The sequence below is a fragment of the Simochromis diagramma genome, unplaced genomic scaffold, assembly GCF_900408965.1.
Source record: "Simochromis diagramma unplaced genomic scaffold, fSimDia1.1 OVJJ01000816.1, whole genome shotgun sequence".
Taxonomy (NCBI): Eukaryota; Metazoa; Chordata; class Actinopteri; order Cichliformes; family Cichlidae; genus Simochromis; species Simochromis diagramma.
In genome coordinates, this window is record NW_024386908.1 from 87,632 (window position 1) to 115,206 (window position 27,575).

Below are 27,575 nucleotides of genomic sequence, written 5' to 3' on the forward strand. Positions count from 1 at the left end.
TTACACACGAGGTCAGGAAGGTTTGGATAACCTTTTTATCACACGCTGCATTTTGTGTTTACAAGAGTTCTTTATGTCAAATATTAAAAGTTGACCATCTGAAATATTTTGCATATTTGGCACACTTAAGTGTGCCAAATATGCAAAAAGAGAAAAAATCAGAAAGGGCAATGCACTGTACACAGACACGCACTTAAGTTATAACCTGTTTTCCCAAAACATTTAAAGAGCTACAGAAATATTTGTATTTCATTTTTAAAAAATCCGCAGATATTGTCAGTCTTTTCTATGTGATATCATGTTTACGCCATCAGTCTTTAAACTAGTCCCTTGTTTTATATGATAAAAATATACATACAATAATATATAACAGTGAAATATATTTTTAAAAACATCAAATATGTACATATCACCGTGGTTTGCTTGTTATATTGTACATAATTGTCTTTGTTCGTTTGTAGCTTTTCTTTCACCACAGCCTGTACTTTGAATTTGTCAGGCAGAAAGAATGAACACATGATGGGAGCAGACAACGCACGCGCAGTGGGTGCAGAGAAGGGCAGCGTGAAGCGAGGCAAACGAAAAGGAGAGTTAGGTAATAGGATTAGTGGAGTAAGAGCAAGGACAGGGAAGCAGGCAGCGTGAGAGGCGGGACACACCTGACTGAATCAGGGAGGGCGGCCTCTCTGCACACAGACGCGCACTCAGTGCTAGCAAGCAGGCGAAGGCAGTTAGCCAGCAGAGAGCCTGCCAGCAGAGAGCCTGCCAGCAGCCATGACGGACACTGGTGAGTAGCTACATCCTCTGTGTGCGTGTGTGTGATGCTTCTGTCCTTTCTTGCTCTGTATAAAAGGTAAAACGATTTGCAGCCGGCGTGGTGCACTGTGTTGTTGCGCCACTCTGCAGACCAGCAACAGTGAGTTGTTTGTGCCACCGGCCAGTAAGATTGCAGCACTGTGTAGTTCAGGAGTGGATGGACATAAACTTACCAGCTGAGCCACACAATCAAACAACCCAGCCTCGTCTGTGCAGCGGCTTCCCCGGTCTGTGGCGTTGCTGACTGCTGCTCTGAGGCATGAACCATTTCTTTGCGTCCTCATTGCTCATAGATACCATCATAATACCAGTACTATCCAAAATGTACCGCGTAGTCTAACAGTGGAATAAACACAATTAGCATCACAGTGACAGGATTTAGTGGCGTACGGACTGATGGGATTAGATTTCCCAGTTGTTGCTGTTATTGTGTCCATGCATGCAGTCACGTTTGTATATAGGCACCCTGGGGACTTCTTGGCATTACATTGTGAGACTGACTAGGAAATTGTTGGCCTGTGCTTTAACACAGACACATGCACACAGTGCCGCCCTGGCTGCTCAGCTGGTTGTCCACCAATCCAAAGGTTGATGGATCGATTCCCTGCCTACTGCAGTCTGCATGTCAAAATATCCTTGGGCAAGATGCCGAGTTGCCTGCGCTTCATTCGTCTGAGTGTGTGTGGATGAACGCTATAGAAGAAAGTGGTTGTATGAATGTGTGTGCGACTGGCTGAATGAGGCTTGTAGTAACAAGTGCTCAGCACAGAAGAGTCTATAAGTCTCTTTACACATGCAGAAGGACACGAGGGCTAGATCGTGACATACAAGTGTGTGTATCCGTTTCCTAGCCCCCTCCACCCGGGCTATTTTCAATCGACTTTATAGGGATTAGCCGAGGTGATTACCATCTGCACTCTGTGTGTGCGTCTGACTGAAATGGACTGTATGTGTTTAAGAAGCTCTTTAGCTTTGTTATTGAGTTATGCTCCATGCCTCTGGTTGAAGAAATGTCCAAGCGTGCACAGCCCTTTGCTGGCACGTGTAAACTGTTCAGACTTTATCCAACCACATCACTGAACAGAAACATCAGTGTTGGACGGCTCCTGAAAAATCTGTTGTTTCCTTTATACTTAAAGGTTTAAGTAAATAGGTTAATTTTAACCAAGACTTTGTTTATTGGTGGGTAAAAGAGGGAAAAAAAGCATCATGTAAGTCGTATTATATATTGTACAGGATTAGGAGAAAAATAATTTTGTTGTGGGAGTTCAGCTGAATTTGGCAAATAGTAACATCAAAGCTCTATAAAATACTCTAAAAATAAAGAGGATTTTCACTCCTGATATTTGATGTAATTAAACATTAAACATTTGTCCCCAGTTCTTGTTAACCTTTCAGCTGATGTCTGCGAAGGTTCTCAGTCATCCAGGTCATCGTAGTCTAAGGAGCTTGGGAAGTTTCTGGACTTGTTTAAGTTGCTTGAAGACGTTTCACCTCTCATCCAAGAAGCTTCTTCAGTTCTAGAGTCAATTGGTGGAGAGTCCCAGTCCCGTCTTCATGCAGCTGAAAGAAGTCCAGACGCTTTTCTTTCTGACCTCGTTAGACTTTCAGCTGATGATTTCTTGAAGAAGTTGTATTGTTGGCAGGACTCTAGTGAACCATTTCATATCTGCAGATGATCTTGTGGTTTTTAGTGGTAGTAGCTCTGGTCTCCAGCAGCTTCTTCATATATGTTCTGCATGTGGTGGAGCATCATATCAGCTACAATACCCGTAAGAGTGCTGCCAAGACTTGTAGAAGAAAATAGGAAAAACATTTTTAATTGTCGGATAATGACGTCGGCAATCTTGCAGGCTAAAGCGCTAATGCCAGTTTGTCACTTTTTTTTCTCAGTTGCTGCTTTGTTGATTATTCTGCTTTTCATCGTGTCTTTTTCTGCTTATAAAGAAGCTTTATTAATTAGGGTAGCTTGAATGTTTATAGTCCTTATCTTTCCAGACTGTTTTCTCACTATTTTTGAATTTTATTATATATTTATATTTTAAGCCGTCAGCAGTGCAACAAGGAGCAGGATGAGCACTGCCACACTGTAAACCCGAATGTTCAAAGTAATTAAATAGATTAAGTAGTGTATACTCAAAGTCTTTAAAAAGTTCTGTTAACTTAAATATGTCAAGTTCGTGTAACATGTTCTTCTTTTTGAGTAGATGAAACTAATAATTTTTGATTGAAATGAACTATTTCTATATTAAGTAAGCATCACTTAAGATCATAACTTAAGCACAACGTAACACAGTTAAGTTAGGACATATAAGAATGGTAAAGTCCTGTTATTTTTGTTGTTTCAAGTAGGTAGGATTTAATAATAAACTTAATTTATGTAGCACATGCTAAAAAAATACAATAAAATCTCAAAGTGTTTCACCAAATAAGTAAAATCAAATTGTCTTAAACGCATTAGCAGAAGACAAAATGTATTTATTTTAATATTCATTGTCTTATCAATGTATTTTTTTTAAGTGTTGAGCAGCTGCAGGAATCAATTTTTATTCCGAGTTAATAGCTGATTCACCCTCCGAAGCGAAAGGCGGCGCTAATGAGCATTATACACTGATCGTTTTCCGCTATACGAAACACAGAAGAAGTAAAGGTATATGGGCGGGAAACGGCACCAAAGAGGCAACACAGACGACTGGAGAAAGTTGGACCTAACGGCAGCAACTAGCATCACTGGACTTACAGTAAGTTTTCAATGTTGATATTAGTTTATTGTTAAAATACGAATATTTAGTTGTATTTTGGGTGCGTGTCGAAAAGAATAGCAGAAATGTCAGGTCCGTGTTTTTTATGTGCTTTGCTGCTCTCAAAGAAGAAGAAACTTTGCGCTTGCAGAGCTAGCATTAAGTTGTTGTAATGAGGGTCACAGACTGTTTAAAAAGTTAGATAGTACTTGTTCTAGAGGTGGCGCCCGGTCGCCTAGTATGAAACAAAGTGTTTTAATCTCTCTAAATTTTGAAACCCCCTCTCATGACTCAGAATAGTTGGGTCCAAACAAGCCCGTGTTCCCTGCAGTTACACAGCGGAGATACCTGTCTGCAGTGAGAGTGCTTTCAAGCCGTTTTCTTGTTAGAAATGCTATATTTTAAACTATATGTGCGAATAAGTGGTGCAGGTGTATTAGGCGTTTGAGCGACGGTCTCCATAGGTGTTTTTTTATATATATTACATATAACATTGTAATATTTGCTTGATGGCTTTAGTATCTTGACTAGAGATGCATTCACACTTTGGGGATTAAATGAAAAGATCATTAACAGAGAAAAATTATGAATGGAAGTATTTATAATTTGTCACCATTTGGATGCTTTTTAATTGTTCATCAGTTTATGCCTTTGGATCTCTCTATTCCAGCTTCAAGAATTAAGACAGAGTCAAGGAAGAGAACTGGGGATGTGATAAAGACACCAGGTAATTCATTTTGTTTGTGAATTCTTCTATCAATCACCTCTCTCGCTCTCTCTCGAGTTGTCTTAAAATATGTTAAACTAACTACTAAACCAACTTTACTTATGCTATTTTCCACCTATAGATTCTTATATAAAACAAACTTTTTGAGGAAAACAGGTTGCCATTTTAAAGCAGTGTTAGCTATAGTCCATGACCGTGTCTTTGTGAGATAATAGTAATTCACTTATTGTTATTATTTATCACTTATTAATATAACTTAACTGTTATATTAAGTTGTAAGTATAAGGAGTTTCCACATTTCCCCTGCGCAGACAAACCATAGTGATGTCCTGCCCACCAGTGAAGGAGCTCTTGAACCTCTGGCCTGCTCTAAAAATGGAGTCTGGGGTAATATGGATCAGCTCTCCTTAAAATGAAAATTGTAATTCTTACTCATGTTGCAGCTTTTTGCTGCTTTATAAAGGTGTGCGAGATTCTTCAAATTGAACTGTATTGTCCTTCTGCTGTAGTTGTATGCAGAGTTTCAGCAGATTACAAATCAGAACCTGCCCAATACATTCTACCCTGAACTTGACCGCCATCTTCCTCGACTGATGACCTTATTCAGACAGAAGGCATCAAAAACTGGGAAGACAGCAGATGCCCTGGCTGAAATTCTAAGAATTCACGATGAACAGGTAATAATAGATTGTTACACATTTCATAGGTTGAACCAGTGGAATATTGGACAGGTTCAATGATTTAAATGAGCTTTTTGAATTTTGCTATTAGTCCACTTTGTGTTTGCTATTTGTCTGACTGTATTAAAGATGTGAACAGGTTATTTGTGGACATATGTTCTGATTTGACTGTTGTTGTTCAGTAAACTCACCAGTATATAAAATTCTGTTTTTATCTGGCAATAGGAAATCCATGATATCCACACCAAGCACACTACCGTTCTCCACGCCCTTCCTGTCTATCTGCGTGAGGATGTCTCTGGATTTTTCAGAACCTGCACTGTGAGTGTCCTTAAGTATCTAACAGATACTACTGTGTATATAAACAGTGCATCAAATTACAAACATGTATTTTGATGCACTGTTTGGACTTACCTTTGTTTAGTCTACCCATACGGTTTCCATGTATGGTCTTTTCTGTCTCCTCACTATGAATGAACTGAATTGGTGTTTTGTTGGTGGTGGTCAGAGGGCCCGGTGGCGCCAGTGTCCGGAAGCCTCGCCTCTGTCAGTGCGCCCCAGGGCAGCTGTGGCTACAACGTAGCTTGCCATCGCCAGTGTGTGAATGGGTGAATGACTGAATGTAGTGTGAAGCGCTTTGGGGTCCTTAGGGACTAGAAAAGCGCTATACAAATGCAGGCCATTTACCATTTACCATTTTGTTGAAAGTGATAAGATGTTTAGTAAAACATTTTCCTGTGTATTTCCTTTAGCTTAGTTTCAGTCTATCTCACACCACTTGATTCTCTGGTGAATTAGCTGATTTATGTGTATAGAACATGGATCTTCTGTTTTTCACCTCTTACAGTGAGACCCAGGTCTCCCTTGTAAAAGAGGTATTGGATCTCAACGGGAGTTGGTAAAATGAGAAATTATATGTCGTCTGTTATATTTCTTGGGTTAGATTGTGATTAGTATCTCTTTTTTATTCATTCAGGACAAATCTGATGAGTTGGAACTTGATGGTGTTGAAGTGGCCCTCTTCACTGTCATCAGTGACCATGACACGACAAGTCCAGTTCACTACCAACCTGTGAAAATCTCTGTCGTCATTGAAAGTGATGCCGTGTTCAGTCTCCCCAGATTTGGTGAAGCCTTCTGGTAATGTTTGGACTAATCTATGCACTTCACCTCAGCTACCCCAGAGTTTGTTCTCATTAACATAATGCAAAGCAACACTAATGTTTTGTATGTTTTAATGTTTTTCGTAATACTATTTCTAAAACATTGTGGGCTGCACAAGATGACCTAAATTTCACTGTTTGATACTGGTTAATGTAAAACAAATAGCATTGTAATTCACTCAAATTGCTGCCCTGTTGCCTTATTCAGATATTAGCCAGAGAGCCAAAAGCACATTTTGATATTATTTATTATTATTTGGCATTATTTTTTATTACTCTGACAGTTTTCCTGACTAAACAATTTTTGGTCTACTTATTCTAATTTATAAATGTTTTTGTTAATTATTTTTAATTTATTTAATTTTTAAAAAAAAATGTATTTAATTTCAACATAAATTAAAGGGAATTAAAGCTAAAAGGGAGCAGGCAAGATACTGTTCAATGACAGATGTTTATGACTTTTGCATATTAAGTTACCGATACTCAGTGTAATTGAGGCAATCAATTGCCTCAAAAATTTTAAGTTTTGGGTCACATGTTTTTACGTATCAAGTAGTCAACATATTTGACTAACGTGTACTTAAAATAATGACAACACAAACTAATAAACATTTGAGTTTTGTTAACATAAAAATGTTGTGGTTGTGTACTCGTTTTTTATAAGTTCTGTGAACTTATTCCTTTGAATTTATAAACTTGAAATTTTAAGTCATATTAACTGCAAATATTTGAGTTGACCGTTCTCAAAAGATACAAGTACCATGTAATCCAAACTTTTATGTTCTGGAAAAATTTGACTTTTGAGTTGATCAACTCAAAAAAATTGAGGCAATCGATTGCCTCAATTTTTTTGAGTTCTGGTAACTTATTCGGGTTTACAGTGCAGAGTCCTACAAAATGACCTCCAGCAGGCCATTGGATGTGAATGTCTCTGACCAAACAATCAGAAACAGACTTCATAAGTGTGGCCTAAGAGCCTGACGTCCTGTAGCGGACCCTCTGCTCACTGTGGAGCTGTATAATCTACTGTATATTAGGGGTGGGGGGAAAAATCGATACTGTGTAGTATCGTGATATTTTGTTTGCTAATAATGTATCGATACAGGGACAACAGAAATCGATATTTTGTTACAAAAAAGGTTTTTGTGCTCTGACTTCAGAGCATGTTGATCCTTTTTCTGAGCAAGAATCCTGACATTCCTTCACTGTCCAAATGTGTTTAACTTTTTTTTGGCAGCAATAAACATGACAGTTTACTTATTTTAATTTAAGACATGTTTTATTTTAATTAAGTTTAAAACTTTTTTATTTAATGTAAAATTATATTTTGTTTTAATTTACTTTCAAATTCTTCAGTTGCTGAATGGGCTGCATAGTTTTCATAAATTGCATAGTTCAGAATAGCTATAATTGTACCAGATGGTTGCATTCAGTTAAGTTGGACTAGACTGTAATACAAACCGTTCAGTTTGTCAACAATAAAACTGACTGAAATGAGAGAAAGACTGAGTGTGAGACTTTGATATTAGATAAAATGAATATTGATAAAGTTTACCTTTATGTACAGAATCTGAATATCGCAGATATTTAAAAAAAAAAAAAAATCGCAATAATATCGTATCGTGCATTAAGTATTGTGATAATATCGTATCGTGGGATGTATGGTGATTCCCACCTCTACTGTATATCATTCTGGGTTGTGAAGGATGAGTCCCTCATCCCCAACCGGGTGCAGCAGATGGCAGCCCCTCCCTGATCCCTGCTCTGTCGGAGGTTTCTTCCTGTTAAAGGAGGGGTTTTAAAACATGTCTTTCCTCACTGCCGTGCAACAGCTGGGCTTTCTGATTGTTGCATTCTTTGTATTGTTGTCATATAAAGCGTGTTGAGGTAACTGTTGTTGTGGCGCTATATAAATAAAGTTAAATTCCATACTTTCACTTTGGTTTTTGTTGTCTTTAAATTCAGCTCTCTGTAAGTGGACCATTTTCATTTCAGTCGAACATTTCTCAAACAAAACAAGTTTTCAGTCAAACTTCATTATTAAGGTTCCAGAAGCCATTCGTTGGTATGTTTTGTTTTTGTTTTTTCATGTCAGGTAACACGATTACTATTTATTATGTGTGTGTATGAACACCTTGCTGTGTTGTGGGTTATAAAACCAAATGTAACAAATTGTAAGCTTAGCCTGTCAACAGATACGAACAAATGTCCTGTTATAAACGGGTCGCAGCAGATGGCCCCGCCCCTCCCTGAGCCTGGTTCTTCTGGAGGTTTCTTCCTGTTAAAATGGAGTTTTTCCTTCCCACTGTCGCCAAAGTGCTTGCTCATAGGGGGTCATATGATTGTTGGGTTGGGTTTTTTTTTTTTTTATATTATGGTAGGGTCTACCTTACAATATAAAGCACGTTGCGGCGACTGTTATTGGGATTTGGCGCTGTATAAATAAAATTTAATTAAACTGAATTGAATTATAGGATCACTTAAACCTGAACGCCAAGTTAGGCATACAGGACTTAGTGCTTGGTAGCCACTAACCAATATCTGTCTACGATTTTGTGTTGGTAACAAGGTAACCCAGCTCCTTATTTTGTCAGTGCTACAGATTTTCCAGATCTTGTTGGCAAATTTTTAGTTGCTTCGTTGTCAGAATCATAATCTTATTCAAGTTGTGTGCTATCTATAAAATGGCATGTCTCACCTTGACTTCCTTGTTACTAAAGCTAACAGCTAACTCTTGTTGTGTGTGGCAGACTGTCTGTGTGAGGCGTTAAAAGCTATTAGTGTGAGTACAGAGCTGATTGAAGAAGAGCTCAAGCCTCATTTGGATACGGTGCTGGCTGCGCTGCTAGAAAAGAGTAAGTCATATAACACACACATCCCAGGAAGTTGATTCTGTTCATCTGGACGTTTTCAGTGGGAAACATTTCTTCAGTCTCAGCTGACTCCAGGTTTCTCCAACCTTATAAACAGTACCTTTGGATAATGGCTGAAATTAGCACCACTAGGCCATGTTTCATGATCATTAACATGCAAATTGTCATAAACATTGATCAGTGGCCATGGGTACCATTCACAGAGTGGAGAAATGTTCATGCATGAAGACATTTTAACCCACTTTGACAAGGACTGCCTAAAGCTAGTACGTGAGTACGAGCAAACAGCACGAGAGATGGCTGACTACAGCTGCCACCAAAACAGGATTCCTCCTAAAAGTCTTAACTGAAGATCTCAGTTGCAGGGCCTGCGCAACAAAAGTCCTCCAGAAGGCAAAGATCCAGCTGTTCGGTGAGCATATGAGACAAACTCATTTTACTCTGGTATCCTACCCTGCACACCGCCCAGTCATTGGTTCAGGTATGTGGATGACACCTGGGGGAAAATCAAATTTCAGGACGTGCTGAGTTCACTGATCACATTAACTCGGTCGATAAATGGCAGGTTAGCCTTAAGTTATACTGTGAGATTTCCATCAGTAATGGGAGACATTTAAACGTTAATGAGTACCATAAACCTACACATATGGATCAGTATTTAAGGTTTGACTCTCATCATCCATTGGAGCACAAACTAGGTGTCATCAGAGAGGAATACCATCCCCACAGACAAAGCAGCCAGGGAAGCAGAAGAACATCATATCAAGAATGTGCTAAGTGAATGTGGTTATCCCAGTTTTGACAAATATCCAACTGGGAAGGCACTTGAAGAAAGCTCCAGACGACCGAGGAGAGATGGAAGCGAAAACCTTTAGTGACCCTTTATGTGTCAGGACTATCGGAACAGCTGAGACGCATTTTCACAAAACACCGGTCCATCCCGAAGATCGGGTCCTCTCGGCACAAACAGAGTAACATAGTGTACGCTGTTAAGTGCCAGGAGGATTTCCAGGATTTATACAGCGGGGAAACCAAACGACCTCTGGCAAAGCAGATGGCACAACACAGAAGAGCTACCTCGTCAGGCCAAGGGTACATCTGTCACCATCTTACAATGCTGTGATTGCAGCCTTTCCCCAACTCTCTGTGAATGGGACTCATGGCCACTGATCAATGTTTATTGAGTTGTGACAATTTGCATATTAAAGATCATCAAACTGACCTCACAGCTCATTGTTAGTCAGTGGTGCTAGCTTCAGTCATTATGCAAATGCACCGTTTCTAAGGCTACGTCCACACTGCATCGTTTTCTCTCTGCTTTGGTCTCCCGTCCACACTGAGACGGCGTTTTCAAAACGCTCTCGAAAACGCCGACTTTCTAAAATGATGACGCATTTTAGTCATCTGATGCAGTCAAGTGACCAATTAAACAAAGCTAGCGGAGCAGCTAGAGGGCATTATACAGCAGTTGTTTTGATTGCTCTCAATTTTGACAGCCCTGTTTAAGATTAATATCAGTTTGCATGCTCCAGATAGCTTTTCTTCAAATTCTTTAATTCTCACTCGCTTTTGTGCATGCGCAGGACCGGAACGTTTTGGGCCGTTTCAGTGTGGACGCACAACTCTGTGAAAACGACTGAAAACACTAGTGTGGACGCGGAGCGTTTTCAGACGCTTTTCAAATCGATCTGGGCTAGTGTGGACGTAGCCTACGGTTGGAAACCTGCAGCCAGCTGAGACTGAAGAAGTCCCCCAGCTGAGTGATGAAACATTTGTCCCACTGAAAACGCTTCGTCCAGATGAACAGAATCAACTTTTTGAGTCACTTTTCAACTAACATCACATATTGCATAGTGAATTTTATCATTCTAAATGAACGGACTTTTGCATTCACAGAGAAAGATGCTGCTATCGACGTTGCCAAAAGTGGGATTCTACCCATACTGGCTCAGGCCTTACAGAGAAAAAGCAGTCTGAGCTGCCAGGTGGCTTTGGTGGTGGCAGAGATGGCCCGAGAAGGTAGAACACTTGAATACTATAAAACTGGGCGTGCTTCATAAAACAGTTTGTACAGTATAAGCTTCCTTATTTTATCTTGTCTCATGTTCTCTTTGAAGAGCTTTAGGATTCTACAAGGTCCTTAAAACCAGGTTAACTCATGTTAAGGACCTTGTACTATGTTTATTTTTAATTACAATAATTATTAAATATCAAATAAAAATATATTGCAGTGTATAAGGAAACATTTTTATCCCTTTTAAGTAACTTAAAGCCAGTATGTGTAGGATTATACAGATGAAGCCACTTTAGAAAACGTCCAAACTGGTTTAGTTTAGTGCCCCTTTCAACTTACTGGGTTGACGTTTTATCTGTACGAGGTTGTTGTGTTTTTTTTAATATTAGTTCTGATATGAAAAAATGCACTTAAATTCCACACAGTGGCTGAAAATGTGATGCTTTTAAAAAATCAAATCAAATCACTTTTATTGTCACATCACATGTGCAGGTACATTGGTACAGCACATGTGAGTGAAATTCTTGTGTGCGAGCTTCACAAGCAACAGAGTTGTGCAAAATACAATAATGTAAACAAGCAAAATACAAGAATGGCTACATCTGAAACTAATAAATATATGTACAATATATAATAGTATATGCTTATGCTCCAGTGATGCGTCATGAGACTAAAACACCAGGTTGCTTCATAGCTGTTGAGTAACATATGCAACATAGCATTTAAAATATACCAGCGTTTACAAGGTTTAATGTCCTTGCATGTGTTGTAGCTGCAGTGAGGGAGCCATGCATCGAGGCAGGCCTGGTGAAGGTGTTGGTTCCCCATCTGAACAGCGATAACCAAGAAATGCTGCTGAACTCTGGCAGGGCCATCGGGCGCATCTGCTTTGACAACGGTGAGTTGGTGGGACACTGCTGGCTCCGTCAGCAGGGCGTTCTCAGTGTGCTGATGAGTCTGATTTCTTTTGAAGGCTACAGAGAGTGACAGATCTTAATTCCAGCCTCAAACTACATGATATTCTTGTCATGGTAACTACATCATGTTAGGCAACTACAGATCAGTCATGCAAGCTGCTTTCAGAACATGTGTCAGGTTTCCTAGATGCAGCATTGCTTTGCATCCATTATTGCACTATGCAAGATAAAATAACTGCATGATGCCTATTTTTGTTCCTGACTGCCAAAACTGTCCAGATCCTGCCATAATCGGACTGATATAGCGTGAAATGTTATATAGGTGCTAACTTGTGCTTTGAAATATGTGAGACTGTCGCCATAAAAGCAGGCACACAGTCAACAACATTACACAGGGTGAGCTGGAGCATTCAAAGCATGGTTAACTGGTGTAGAGTAAGCCTGGCAGTACACTGTCTTAGTGTACTAGTTGCTATGGAAGCCCGTTTCCGCCACTAAAAAAAACCCAAAACAGCTAGTATCCATAACTCAAAATTTCGATTTATTAACTCGAAATTTTGAGAAAAGCAACTCGAAATCTCGAGTTAGCGCTGCCAATCAGTAATCTACGTGAATGACGTGATTTCCTCGTTACCCAGAAGCTGAAGCCTCAGCTACAAATGCTACAGCTAAGCTACCGGTATTACATCCAGTCGTGAATGCACAGATTGCTGAGTGTTTTCAGCCTGGCTTCACAAATGATGAAACCCCCGTGTTATTAGCTGAATCACACGGTGTTACTATCAGCAAACGTACTCGCGAAAGCGCCAATTTGTTGGGATCCGTTTTTGAGTGCGCGTTCCTCTGCGCCATATGCTTCCGGGTAACAAGAAAGCGACCTCATTCACGCATAGTTTTGATTGGCAGAGCTAACTCGAAAGTTTGAGTTATGGATACTAGCTGTTTTGTTTTTATTTAGTGGCGGAAACAGGCTTCCATAAGTTGCTGTGTCAAAACAAAAAAGACTCTTGTAGCAGGTTACATGTTTCCAGTCTTCAGCGTGCCATGCTTCTGTTCGTGGCTGGGAGGAGCTGATATGATCTGCTGCTGTAGTCTTCTCATTCTCCTCCAGCTTTTCACAACAAGACATTTGCATCCATATTGTAATGTTGTATAAAGCACTTTGAATACTAAGGTAGAGTGGAAAAGAGCTCGATAAGAACCAGTCCGTGTACCACAGAACTGCCTCTCATTAAACGCTTAGAACTTGTCAGCATCCTGAGAAAAAGCTCTGAGATCCATTTTTTATCAAAATGATAAAAATGGATCTCTAGAGGTCTCTCACTTTATTCCTTAACACTTATCTCTGTCTCCTACCTTTTTCACCTAGCATACCAGCAGGACCAGTTGGTCCAGAGTGGTGTAATCCCCAGACTCGTTTCCATAATGAGGGCGTATCCTGACAACGATCCACTGGTCAATGTCTGTCTGCTGGCCTTGTGTAACCTGGCAGACATGGGTGATTATTTACTATTTGTATTCAGTGCTGTTAGATGTAGTTTGATTGTCAGTGCTTTAGTGATTAGACATGTTCTTTACAGCTACAGCATTGCCTTTAATTAATGTGCCTGCAACCAGTGTTGGGTAAGTTACTTTACAAAAGTAATTAATTACTAATTACTTAGTCAATATTGTATTTAAATACTTATCTAATTACTGTGTCTGAAAAGTAACTTAATTACTAAATAAGTAATTTCACCAAATACTTCTTAAAATCCCTCTAAACCTCGAGTGGCAGACGATAGAAATTAAACTCTTTAAATAATAAATACATTTTTAAAGACGGAGACTCTGCAGTACGCAGCGGCAGCATCTCTTCCACAGTGTAGCCTGCAGTCGTTTTTAAGCTCGCCTTCAGACGCTTTCTGCGCTGCTGAAGTAAAATCAGGTTTTGCAGCTTAGCGGGAGTTGCCGCGGTGTTATCCATGGATGATGAACAAGGATCGCTCAGAAGTGTTCGTCTATGCTCCGTGTCAGGCGCTTCAGTAGATGACTCGTGCTATGAACAGCAGCCCATAGTTTTTACATATTACTGTAATGTTCTTGTCTGCTCGTTTCAGAAAAGTGAAGAGACGGGAATATGTCCACCTCAAAAAACAGCCACTCGCTTCAGTCCGGCAGCTTCCGCTGTAGAAAACGACTGTGCAGCAAACCGGTGTGAAATGACGCGCAGCTGCACTACAGCCATGTTAAAGCAGCAGAGTTTACTTCTACGTTTGGAAGACTAATTATTGAAATTAAATATTCAGCCAGTTTAATTATTTTACCATGTAACGCAAGTACATTGTAAGTAACTGTAATTAAAATACCTAAAAATGAACAGTAATCAGTTACTCTACTCTTTCAGTGGAAAAGTAATTTAATTACAGTAACGCGTTACACCCAACACTGCCTGCAACCCTAAACATGAAGCAGAGAGGGTTTTCTTTGTGAGCAACATGCCAGAGATAAATGGCTGACACAGTACCCGTGCCAAAGTAAATACTTTGTCAGAATCAGAATCAGAAAGGGGTTTATTGCCAAATGTTGAGCAGGTTTACAACATTAGGAAATTGCTGCGGTGCTTCAGTGCAAACATAGTGTCATAAATAGCACTTAAATAGACATGAAAAAATAAAAGTAGGGATAAGAATTAAAAGTGCTACGTAGGAAGATATGTGCATGAGATATACATGAGAATAAGAATTAAGAGTGCTACGTTACTCACTCATTGTGGTAACCATGTCAGGCCAGAGTAACCTTTTAAAGCCTTTTAACAGAAGAAAGCATTTAGCATTTGAGTTTAGCCATGCTTTAGCACTCGAACTACTCAACAAACTGTACGTTACAAATGTATTGGTATTAATATAGCATGCACACCTGGAGAGATTTAGGGTTCAGTATCTTGCTCAGAGCACTGACCTGTTGAACTGCTCTACCTCCTTAGCCACAGTTCTTTTTAGCTACTGTGATCTAATGGGGTGACTAATTACAGCTTACACAGTTAACATATCCAGGTGTCCCAGAGGGAGGTGGGCTAATACTTCAGAAATGAAAAAAGAACGATTCACTGTGCAGCTGTTCTGCTATGATTATGATATGTCACTAACTCTGTAGCTGATTACAGACCACATGTGTTTGCAGACTCTGCAAGGGAGGCGCTGGCACAGCTGGATGTTGCAGATGTACTGATATTTCAGCTGAAACAGGCCCCTGATGCTGAACGCCGACATGTCATTTTGGAAATACTGGGCTCTCTGGGAGAGAGCGGTAAGGGCATGTTTTTAATCGATCGGTGAACCTCTGCCCATCTTTACTCCTGAGAAACTTTCTTTTTAGTACCGTGTACTTTTCGAACCTTTTGTTGCTCCACTTCCAACTTATTTGAAACATGCTGCTTTCATCCAATTCACAATGAGCTAATACGTTTCATGAGCTGCTAAAATATTAAATCAGTGTTCTGTGTTTTAATGTCAGTTTAAATGCGTCTACGACATTTGCAGATCCGTTGTGTTTGGTTTTCCTCTACTTTTTACGCAGAGCCCCAGCTTTTCTGGAGTTTGGGTTGTAGAAAGCTTGAGGGAGATGGAGAGCAGCCTTGGCATGTGCTTATTGTTTTCAATTTATTGTGAAATACATTGCCTTGACTTGAACTAAGAAAATGTGTCTCCTATTATGAAAGCACTCAAAGACTTTTACCACATATGCTGCTCAGTAACAAAATAAAGTCCAAACATTAGTTTTCTTCATGCATATGTTCATGATTAATGGAGACAGTAGTAAAACTTGTTGGGTTGTCGTCCTGAGGCAACTGTTGTTGTGATCCGGTGCTATATGAGTAAATTGAAATGAATTGTTCTGTGCCACCAGATACTCTGAAACTACAGTTTGCAGAGTCAGGAGTCCCAGAAGCTTTATCCGAGATGATTCGGAGTCTGCAGGGAGGGTCTGACCCACATGACCTCTGCAGCATCAAGATTGCCTCCAACCTAATGGTGTCCCTGCTTTTAGGGGGTACGTAATGCATAGCAACAACATTGTCTTAGTGTAGGTTTGAAAGGAAGAAGTGGTCAGATGACAAACAGAGGAAGACAAAGTGCTGAAATTGCACTGCGCTGGGATCCACTCACCAAGACGCTCGCCTAATGCAGAGCTCCTGAGCAAAACCTCTGTTCCCCCTGGCTTTGCCTCTCATTGGGCATCTACTGTCTGTAAGTAGTTTCCCTTAGTGTTCAGAGGTTTCTTTTTATTTCAATGACACCTAAGAGTGGCATTGCTAAACAGGGCATAAGCTATGCAAGCATGGTGACAGAGACCACGCTGAAAGTTCTAACAGCCTCGAGTATTGCATCGAATGCTTTTGTTGAACTTTGTCCCAACTCAGTAGTGTGCTTAAACAACTGCAGGAGGACGTCTGTGCTGTGAAAACGTCACAAGTTAAGTTAACACAGATATTGCCGACAGAAATGAGAGACTGGAAGAGGCAGATCGTCGCATTATGAACAGCTGGCTAGAAGCTAAAGTCATCAAAGAGGCGTGACCAGCTAGAAAGAGCAGCAGTGTCTTAATCTGTGATTGTTAGTGAAGTAACGTGTAGAAGGTGCAGAACTGTACAGACCATATCAAACATCTGATAGCACAGGTGGTAAGCGTGTACATACAGCTCCAAAAGGCGACCGTGGCTCAGGGGGTTGGGAATCACATCTGTAACCGGAAGGTCGCCGGTTCGATCCCCGGGCTCTCTGTCCTGGTCGTTGTGTCCTTGGGCAAGACACTTTACCTTACTTGCCTACTGGTGTTGGCCAGAGGGGCCGATGGCGCGATACAGCAGCCTTGCCTCTGTCAGTCTGCCCCAGGGCAGCTGTGGCTACAACTGTAGCTTGCCTCCACCAGTGTGTGAATGTGAGAGTGAATGAATAGTGGTATTGTAAAGCGCTTTGGGTGCCTTGAAAAGCGCTATATAAATCCAATCCATTATTATTGTTATTAAAAGTATTTGGACGGAGACAAAGTTTTTCTCAATTTTGTTCTGCACGTTATCACAGTGAAACGACTCAGATGTAGCTGAAGTGCAGAATTTCAGCTTTGATTCAGTTGAACAAAAAGCATTTTTAACACAATCCCTTTATTTTGGGGGCTCAAAAGTAATTGGACAAATTAAATAGCTGAAAATAAAAAAATCGTTTCTAATGCTTGATTAAAACCCGTTTGCTGGCAGTGACAGCCTGCAGCCTTGAACTCATGGACATCATCGGCTTTCCTCCTTTTGAATGCGCCTCCAGGACTTTACTGCAGCGACTTTCAGTTGCTGTTTCTTTGTGGAATCGTCACCATGGACATGATTCTGCGATCATCCACCACTGTTGTCTTCTTTGGACGTGCAGGTGTTTTTGCGTCGTTGTGTTCACCTGTGATTTCTTTCTACCAAACTGTAGGTTTTGCCAATATTGTACCAATTTCTCATGTGTTTGTTTTCTGTTTTCGCAGTTTAAGGAGGCTTGTTTCACCTGCATGGAGAGCTCCTCTAACTGCATGTTGTCTGTTCGTAGCAAAATCTTCCAAATGCAAGCACCACCTCAAGTCAACTCCAAACCTTTTATCTGCTTAGTTGATAATGAAACAACAAAGGAAATGTCCACACATGGCATTGAAATAGGCTTTGACTCAAGTGTCCCATTGTTTTTGGTTATTTGCCAGAGTGTGGCAAATGTTAAAGAGCTGAAATTCTAAAGAGTTCATCCAATTTAAAGGCTGATACCTTCAAATAAAACCTGAGAGTCTTCACAACAAGAATATGTTTAGGTAAACAGGGAAAAAACAAACTTGTGTCAGGTCTATATATATATTTGGACACTAACTCTAGATCACTGATGCCTATTCTGGATAATGATCATCAGCTGAGACCTCTCAGTAAATGATCCAGACACTTTTCTTTCGTTTGGCACCGACGTCTTTGCAGCTGACTCCTCACTGCTGTCTCAGGTCACTAAAAAGGGAAGGAGACCTCACTAGAACCACATCTCCACCTGCTCCATCACCCTCCCTGCCACTGCCCCTTGAGCCAAAGACCACACCACTGCCACACTATCATTGGAATATTCCAGACATTCCTGGAATGTGAACGAGTGAAGGAGAAACATAAAACAGAGGTGCAGGGCATGGAAAAAGAATGTGAGATTATTAAAGCACGTAGAAAGTTGCAGACAAAGAATATTTGGCTCACACTGACCTTCCCTGCCATGCTGTGACTCCGTTCTTGTAGTTAGAAGATGAGGTTTGATGACCACATAGCACTGGATTTCATCAGCAGAGAGGCTCTTTCACAGTGAGGGTGTGTGTGTTGTTTGTTGGTGGGTTTGACAGGTTGTTTACTCAAGGGGAGGGGGGTATTTTGTGGTTACTTATGAAAACGTTTGTTCCTGGGCAAAAGTCAGAGGTATGTTAAAGAGTGGAAGCACAAAAGAAAGGATACCATATGAACATATATTATCCTGTATAAATAATATAGGGACAGAGTAATTTCATGGCATAGCAGGGGTGCTAATAATTCCATTAAGCTTAAGAAATGTTTGCTTTATCTCAAATCACATTGGGCAGATGCAGCATTTACACAAGAAACATCTATGATTGGTTCAGAAACAGCTACATTTAGCAGAGACTGGGTGGGCAAGTATTTAGTGGCTCATTTAATAGTAAAAAAACGGGGCGTGCCAAAATTGGATTTTGTTTCACTCAAACTTGAATCACTGGTGACGAGGACTAATAACTGTCAGGGAAAGATGCATTTTTCTCTCTGATTGTCCAGTAAATACGTTCATTGTGTCGAGTTACAAAACAAAAATGAGTAAATAAAAGAAACGCACTGCACTTGTCACTGTGTTGTGACCAATCTAATATGTAATCTCTGGTGTTGGTGCACTAGTGTATTGATTTACCTAATGAAGCAATAGTAATGTCACTGCTGCATGTGAATCTAAATCATGTGATTTTGTCACGTTGCTTTTTCAGTTATTTTCAAAATACTGTTTGTGTGTCAGATGAGTCCATGCAGAAGTGTTTTGGTGAAGGATCAGGTCTGGTGTACCAGGATGTTCTGTCATGGCTCCAGAGCTCCAACACCCAACTGCAGCTATCGGGAGCGCTGGCCATCGCCAACTTCGCCAGGAATGGTGAGATGTTTGTCAAAACTACATGGTCTTTTTGACTGAGTCTGGAGAGACAGTTCCACTCTTTACAGCTCTCTAAACTTTTTTTAAGATAACTTAAGATTTATTTTTCTTGGTTTTCACCCATTTTTTTTTTCCGGGTGAAACATCTCAAAAACCCACTTTCTTCTACTTCCTCAGCAGAAAGGTTCCATCAGACTATCTGTCCAGACAGTTTACAGTTTATACATTAAATTCGAAATAGACATTTTTTTAAATCTGATGTTTTAAACAGATCAAAACTGGTACAAGATCTTCTAAATAGTGCAATGTAACACGATATAGTCATTCTCATTCATTAACAGTTTCTTTAACATACTGTTTTTTGTGTTCAGTGGTATTTAGTGTTATCACGTGATGTTTTTCTGGGGTGAAATGCTCGTAGAGCAGCGGTCCCCAACCTTTTTTGCGCCACGGACCGGTTTATGTCCGACAATATTTTCACAAACCAACTTTTAAGGTGTCGCAAATAAATGCAACAAAATAAAACCAGTACCGGTACCAAAAGAAAGAAAATGTATTTATAACACACGGGAAAAGACCCAGGGAAACCATCAATCTCACACCTGAGCCCCAGCTCTCGCGGCCCAGAACCAAACAGCTCCAGTCTCTGTCCCGGGAGTTGGGGACCGCTGTTGTAGAGCACACATCTCTAATCACCCCAAAAACAACAATTGGCTGCACAAGTTGGAATTTACTTTGAATTTTTTCTAATCCACGTGGAGTCAAAGTATACTAAAATACTCAATTATACCCTAATATTTGGTTTTATATCCCTTTACATTTTGTACCTCAGCCAGATGCTTTTGGTAGCCATCGACAAGCTTCTGGCATAATGCTGGATGGATATTTGACCAATCGTCTTGGCAGAATTGATAGTTTACTCAAATTGGTTGGTTTCCTTGGATGAATCCAGATTTGAAATGTATTCCACAAATTTTCAACAAGTCTGAGTTTGGAGCTGTTAGCCTGCTTTATCTTTTCCTAATCCAGTCGTGTTATGTGTTTGGGATCATTGTCCCTTTGGAACACCCGGCTGTGTCCAACTTTGTCTTGCTGCTGATCTGAGATGAAGTTACAGGAATTGGAGGTAGTCCTCTTTCTTCATTATTCCATCCAGCTTGTACCACTGCCACTGGCAGCAAAACAGCCCAAGACCATAACGCTGCCAGCACCATGGTGGATTGCTGGTACGGTGTTCTTAGGTTTTGTTGATCTGTGGAACCAGCACCCCACTACAGGAATTCTGGATCGGCGCTCTGTTTAAAAAGTCCAGTCTCTGATCCTATGAGCATTACCCAGCAGGCAGTGCAGAGCTTGGATGGAGCCGGTGAGTGAGGACGCTGTTCTAACTGCCTTTAGCCTCCAGGGAAAAAAAGCAAGACCCGAGTAGCTTTGCAGAGCCACTCCTACCAGCCATACCCGCTGCAGCAGCGCTTTTGGAAGAGGACGAGGTTTAAATCAGTGGCTTGGAAAGCTGCCCAAAGATCTGTTTCTTTAAAATGGGCAAAACACTACGTGTATAAAGGCTAATTGACGCTACTAATTTTCAGAAATGATAAGAGTTATGTGTGGAGGAGTGAAGGTGAACTTTTCAAACTGTGAAGAAAGGTGGGATTGAAGTGCCCCCAGCTTACCTGTCATTACATCTGAGAGTGGGTGAAAGGTCTTATGTTTACAGTGATACAAAGTGCTATAAAAGAGTTTATCTTTATGCGCGTTTGCAAATAGTAAATCCTATTAATTTTGTGCATCCCTTTTTTATCCCTTTGTGAAACCATAAAGGTAAAAATCCGAGTATTAAATCCACATTAATATAAATAGTTCTTACCTTTTTACCCGCTCTCAGATGTAATGACAGATAAGATAGACTTCAGTCTCGCCGTTACTCCTCCAAACACGCCTCTTAACATTTTAGCTCAAACTTTGTGTCTTCTGACCATAAAACTTTTCTCCAGAAGGCATTTGGCTCATCCATGAGGGCAGCAGCAACTTTCAGTCACGGTTGAAGGTGTCGGTTGTGGAGCAAGGTTGGGTTTCTTTCTTTGTCAGCCCCCCCCCCAGCCCATGACAATGTAAAAATTGCATCATTGTGGACAGTGTGGGTCTCAGACATGGACAAAGTGGGGACATATCAGAATAAATTGTTTGAAGTGGTGATTCAGAAATCTGTAGTTATACAGAAATGGCCCCAAGAGAACTTCCCAGGTTGTGTAAATCTGCAGTTCTTCATAGATCTTCACTCTGGTCCAGTAGCTTGTGTATTGGTCTGCCCAGTGAGTACTGTCACACAAGTTGTCAGAGTTTTACCCCTCACACTGCTGGATAAACAGCTCGCTCAGGGACGAGGTCACACAGAGCTCAGGTTTTCACTCGCGAGGGGGAAGCAGTTGTCTCCAACCCACTTCAACTTGCTTTCCCTCTGCAGGTTGTTTTTATTGCTTACACACATGAATATTCATAAAGCATGTTGCTGTATTACCTATGAGAAATTACTATAACTGGTTACAAAGTGTGATTGTGCTGTGCAAGCATGGTTATACAATGTGTGGTTATATGATGGGAGTGCAGCTCTCCCAGGTTGTTGTTGGTAGAATCTGTTCTTCTCAAGGCTGCTTGTTCCCCTTATCAATGTCGTGCACGTAGTCATGTGCGTGGGTTACCTCGATAGCAAACAGAAGCATTCTAGCTTTCTAAATGGCAACCTACAACACATACATTAAACCTAACACAAGTCCTCTTTCTGCTGGCACAGACAAACTAGCAGTTAGTCAGTTATTCCACTACACGAGTCATGTATTTGAGACTGTGTGTATAATTTAGATTTTGTGTGAATTAGAGAAAATAATAACAAAATTAAAACTTGTGCACCAATTCTTGCTTTACACAGTAGAGAGAAAAGTCCCAAATGACCTTCATGTTAATGTTTGTTTGTTTTTAAGTAGTTGGGTTTTGAGGACTGTTGTTTTTCTGTCAGACAGTAACTGTGTGAAGATGCTGGACCTCGGAGTGGTTCCTCACATCCTGACATTGTTGGAGCAGCACGTAGATGAAGGAGACGTATCTGTTCAACATGCTGGACTAAGCGCACTCAGAAACCTTGCCATTCCTGGTACAGGCTTCCACTGCCTAAGCAATCAAAAGAAACAAGTTCAAGTACATTTCATAACCTAAAATGATCCTGAATGTGTTTTGTCCTTAAAATCAATGTGAATTGATAAAGTAAAAGTGAAACGCTGAGAAAGTCGATAATATGACGTGTGTGTTCCCAGCCACCAACAAAGTGCGAATGCTGGAGGACGGGGTGACTGACAGAATAAAGACACTGCTGCGCTCGGACATGCCCCCAGTTCAGTTCAAACTGCTGGGCACTCTGCGTATGATGGTGGACGGACACGGTGAGCAAAATGCTTAAAATGCGATAACTTTGATTCTTCCCTTTGGTAGAAGGCCTCTCATTGACCATTGGGCACCAAACAGCATACAAACACACTGCTTTCCTGCAAAAATAAACTATTGGGCTAATGTATCAGCAGATCCAGTGAAACACCTGTCCATGTGGTGTAAGGTCTGAAGGGGATTTGGGATAATGAGTGCTCTGGGTTTCTGTATGGGACACATTCTGTAGTCGTTACCAGATTTTCACACGTCTGAAACAGAAAGCCCGTTTAAAGAAATTAAATGAAAATATGAAATGAAAGTATGGAAACCTCCATCCAGGCCGAAAATTTGAAGGTATCAACGAGGCCATCGTCAACACAACGCTGAACAACAAAGGAAAAGCACCTCGCCAAGTCAAACACCTGACGTTAATTCAACAGAAATGTTGTGCGAGGATCAAAATTACATTTCACATGAGGAGACCCACCAAAAGTTCATGCTTCACTCCGATTAATGTAATACACAGTACATCTTTTCCCCCCATGTACAGCTGGCAGTCTTTATTAACCGTTGTCAAAACAAACGTCTTCTACCCTCTGCTGCACTGTGTGTCAGAGGAAGCTGCGTTAGTGCTGGGGAGAGATGCTGACCTACTCGATCGGATCATGGAGTGGTGCGAAGCCAAGGATCATGCAGGAGTCAGAGGAGAAGCCAGTCGCCTGCTGGCTGCTCTCATCAGACATAGTCAGAACTCTGTGAGTCAGATTCTTCTACTGGGAATGTTTCTCTGGTTAAGTTCTAATTTGTTTGTGTTGGTTATCAAACTCGCTTTGTCGGATGTTCACTTATTATCTTATGATCGGCTGATTTTCTCTCTTTAACAGGAAGTTGTCCGTGAGGTAGCCAGAGCCAATGGAATTCGGCATCTTATTTCTATGGCATCAAGTGAACATGTCATCATGCAGAATGAAGCCCTGGTTGCCCTGGCAATTGCAAGTGCCATTGACATTGGTAAAGCAATTTCAAGTTCTTCGGCTGAATTTATCAGACATGTCAGAGTGTAGTTCTAGTGAGATCTCTCAAGTTGGGCCTGAAATTTCTGATGGCCCAAGAAGCTCTGCAGCGCTTCTAAATCCTAGAAGGATCCAAAGTGTTACTACGAAGGGTTCTCCAGGTAGGAATGAGCAATTACTCTGGAATATATTTGGGAACGTTCCAACACTGGCTTTGGTTAAAAAGTACAAACTATCAGACACTAGTTTGGTCTCGTCTGGAAGTGACTTTGAATTATTTGGTGTATCAAAGGAAGAGCCTGGCACTCCATTAGCAGTGTTGGGAAGGTTACTTTTAAATGTATTCCACTACAGATTACATGCCCCAAAATGTATTCTGTAACGTATTCCGTTACGTTACTCAATGAGAGTAACGTATTCTGAATACTTTGGATTACTTAATATATTATCATGCTTTTTACAACTACATGAATGTACGATTGCTGTGTGATTTATTACTATTACTGAAGGCCCGCGGCTCCGAACCGTAGTAAAGGCTAATGGCTGGCTAATACGTCGGGTTCGTGTCGGCTCGTAGCTGAGAACTAGCTTTACTTTGTTGTCTGGGTCACTTTGCTAGCAGAGACAGAGAGAGGCGATGAAAGACTGCTCCAACTGAACTTAATGTTTCAGAGGAAACAGGAACACGGCGTACAGTCGAGTCTTAACAGCTTACTCACAGCTGGGCTCGTCAGGCTCTGTTATTATTATATTTACATGCTTCCAGCTCCCGTTTCTGCTCGGTGACAGCTCGTACTTTTTTCTCCCTCCCTCGCTCACAGACACATAACGGTATGGCGGTCCATTCTGCCTGCAGCACGGACTACACTGCCCATCAGGCTGCATGCTTTAGGGCGATGCCTGTAGCATTCGGCCTATTAGCTTAGCACAACAACAACAACAAAAAGGCGCTCTCTCACCCAGGAAACACACAGACGCAGAGAGCACGCGTGTCACCCTGTAACCATGGCAACCGTAACGCGGCCGCCTGGAACAACAGAACAAACAAAACCCAAACAGTCCTGAAACAGGGAAGTACCGCCGTGGAATCCATTTATTTCATTAAAGTAACTGTATCCTAAATACCACCTTTTTAAACGGTAACTGTAACAGTAATATTTTGTATTTTAAATACTTAACGGCGGTACATGTATTCTGTTACTCCCCAACACTGTCTGTTAGTGTTCACAACACGTTGTAATTTGGTGTCTGTGGAAGTGAGTGACATGTAGAGTATCACAGTAGTTTGGGCTCACATAAATATGTTGTGCATAGAATGACCTCATGATTGAAACGTCAAAACACTACCAGCCCATGCACACCCACCCAGGATTTAAAAATATTGTACCATAACCAGCAGGTTGTATGTTACACGCACACAGGTCCTCCACCAGATTCCCAGGACTGAGGATTCCTCTGGACAGGATCTCGGAACTCATTCTTGGGATTTGTTGGAGCCACTCACCCAGTTTGGCGGTCACTGCCCTGAGTGCAGGAACCACAGTTACCTTCACCCTCCACATCTTCTCCAGCCCCTCTGTCAGCCCTTGGTGTTTCTCCAGCTTCTTGTGTTCCTTTTTCCTGATGTGCTGTACCCATCTTCCTCCGCCTCTCCGCCACTAATAAGTCTGTTTGGTCAGCCATCACCAGTTTGTCCGTCTGTACCTGGACATCCCACAGTATCTTAGCTTGGTCATTCAAAACCAGGGGGCGTCTCCCATTGTGACCTGAGGATCTCCAGGCCATATTCAGCACAGATGTTTCTGTACACGATGGTTATGGCGTTCCATGTATGCCCTGCCTGCTAGCATCTTGCACCCTGCTGTTATGTGCTGGATTGTCACAGGGGCACCTTTACACTGGGGTCTTGCCTGGTGTGATAGACCCCAGCCTCTATGGATCTAGTGCTCAGGGCTTGTTCCTGTGCTGCTATGATTAGTGCCTCTGTGCTGTTTTTCAAACCATATTTTGCTGGCTTCTAAAGTTTTTTGCTGTTGAAACTGTAATTTCTGCTTGACATCCTTTACAACTTTAACGGTGCAACCACTGCTAATCAACACACCATGAAGGCTCCTGACTTGGTTTGTCTTCTACCAAGGCTGACTTTGTTTTTAGCCTGTCTGTCAGTTTTTTCTGTCCTCAAGCCTCGGCTGTCTGTGGTCTCCCACCATACTCAGTCTTCTGTGGGGCCGTCTGCTCCAGAGCAGGATGATGCTTTTGCATCCGTGGCTACTGGATGCCCCTCGCTCAGCCCAACGATAATGGGGACCGTTTGGACAATGAAGATGGGATGGCTGCCCAACAGGGATGCTGGTCCAATTTCACTCCTCAACATGCTCCTCCTTCTCATGGCCTGCTCAGCACCAGATTGGCTGTCACAGCTGTGTCACCCCCGGACTTTCTCGCCACTTCAACACTCCTCCAGGCTGCCTCGCTCCAGCACAGACACCTAGCCATCTCTCTCCTCCAGGCTGTAGCAGACGCATGGCAGACCTGACCACTACACTTTTAAACACTGTTCTTTATTCTCAGTTGTCGTTTCTTTTGCACTCGGCTGCAGCTTTTCAGCTGCCAGCCACACGTACACAACAACAACTACCCAGTACAGACTTGAATGCAGAGGAGGCGTGACGAGCTGCTGCAGCTCCATTGTGTCAGCCTCCCTGCAGTGGCGCCACAGACCTGCCAGGTACTACTACTATTGTCACTGCTGCCACAGCTGCATCTTGGAGCTCACATGCGGTCATGCCCCTGCTCGTCATCGACCACCTCCTCAAGGCCGAGTCTACCCACGTCTATGGCTCAACACTTGGCGATGCTTGGTGGCCGTACCGTTTGCTCTCCTGGGGCCTGTGTGAAGGATATTACTCTGACTGCTCTTCAGCTGTTGACCACCTGCACATTTGGTTCAAGGGTGCTGCAGGAATGAAAACATTGCCTATGTGGACAATTTCACATCATTCCTCAAACGCCCGGAACTATTTAAAGTTTGTTGTATATTGTAATCTATCAACTCCCAATCCTGCAATGATTTCTTAAATGAATTCTACTTTTATCTGTTATTGTTCATTTTGATAAAAGCATCTTGGTAGCTGACTTTACATATTCACGATGCCTCTAACTGCACTACCACAGAATTTCTTAACATTGCAAAGGCGTTTAATTTAGTGCAACATGTGGTGGCCACACACTGGACACAGGTTTTACTTTTGGCTTATCTATAAACACTTTATACATTTGTGATCAGACGTGTACAATGTTATTCAGAAAATCTGAATGTAAGTGGAAAAAGACTCCTCTCCATGTTAACTATCTCCTTATGATGCAGTTATTAGTCACGCTCAACCAACTCATCTAAGGCCACGTACACGGGGGTATTTCTGAAAATGGAGATTTTCCGTTTTTGTTAAATTTTTTTAAATCCTGTCCACACGTGCAGTTTTGAAAAAACATCTCCATCCACGTGTAAACGCTAAAACCAAAGTCAAACGCTCATGCCAGATCCTGACTGTGTGAAATGTTGGCCAATCAGAAGTCTAGAAGCCTGGGAGGGATCCTGGCTCCCCCTTAGAGAGAGAGAGAGGTGCCACTGAGCGCTGGTTCCACAGATCAGCACACAATACAACACAATAATGACCTGTTGCAATTTAGCAAAACACAAGATGTTTGATGTCAATACCGAACAGAGATGATGTCCATCAAAGAATATATGTTTACCTATTTTTGCATGTCTGTAAACAATGCAGAGTCTATGAAGGATCCATTTGGGGAGGCAGACCTGTTACCCATGCTGAAGAAGATGTTGGAGGATCCTGTGGGAGCGGTCGAGGTCAAGTTCAGTGCTTTAGGTCTCATTTGCAGCCTGGCTAACTCCAGTATGTGTCTGATTTTAAAGCAACACATAGAAATTGCAGTAATTCTGTCCAGTGGATGTAGAATGATAAAGCTGTGATGTCAGTGTCAACGAAGCCACAAAAATGCAGCAAGC

The 27,575-nt window shown here is 41.5% G+C and overlaps 1 protein-coding gene across 3 annotated transcripts in view; it reads left to right on the plus strand.

Annotated features, from left to right (window-relative positions):
- The first annotated feature begins 569 nt into the window (after nucleotides 1-569).
- The window catches only part of si:dkey-191g9.5 (rap1 GTPase-GDP dissociation stimulator 1), a 32,462-nt gene continuing 5,456 nt past the window's right edge, over nucleotides 570-27,575 (plus strand). Inside the window, exons 1-13 of one of the 3 annotated variants that reach the window (XM_040035419.1) lie at nucleotides 570-787; nucleotides 8,878-8,982; nucleotides 10,897-11,019; nucleotides 11,787-11,912; nucleotides 13,301-13,429; nucleotides 15,094-15,219; nucleotides 15,820-15,963; nucleotides 18,987-19,118; nucleotides 22,132-22,266; nucleotides 22,427-22,552; nucleotides 23,151-23,290; nucleotides 23,420-23,546; nucleotides 27,334-27,421. In XM_040035419.1, the coding sequence (XP_039891353.1) occupies nucleotides 775-787; nucleotides 8,878-8,982; nucleotides 10,897-11,019; nucleotides 11,787-11,912; nucleotides 13,301-13,429; nucleotides 15,094-15,219; nucleotides 15,820-15,963; nucleotides 18,987-19,118; nucleotides 22,132-22,266; nucleotides 22,427-22,552; nucleotides 23,151-23,290; nucleotides 23,420-23,546; nucleotides 27,334-27,421 (1,514 nt within the window). In that variant the 5' untranslated portion in view covers nucleotides 570-774. Of the gene's footprint in view, nucleotides 788-8,877; nucleotides 8,983-10,896; nucleotides 11,020-11,786; nucleotides 11,913-13,300; nucleotides 13,430-15,093; nucleotides 15,220-15,819; nucleotides 15,964-18,986; nucleotides 19,119-22,131; nucleotides 22,267-22,426; nucleotides 22,553-23,150; nucleotides 23,291-23,419; nucleotides 23,547-27,333; nucleotides 27,463-27,575 lie in introns of all 3 variants that reach the window. The other 2 variants (XM_040035418.1, XR_005696349.1) reach the window with 2 other exon arrangements.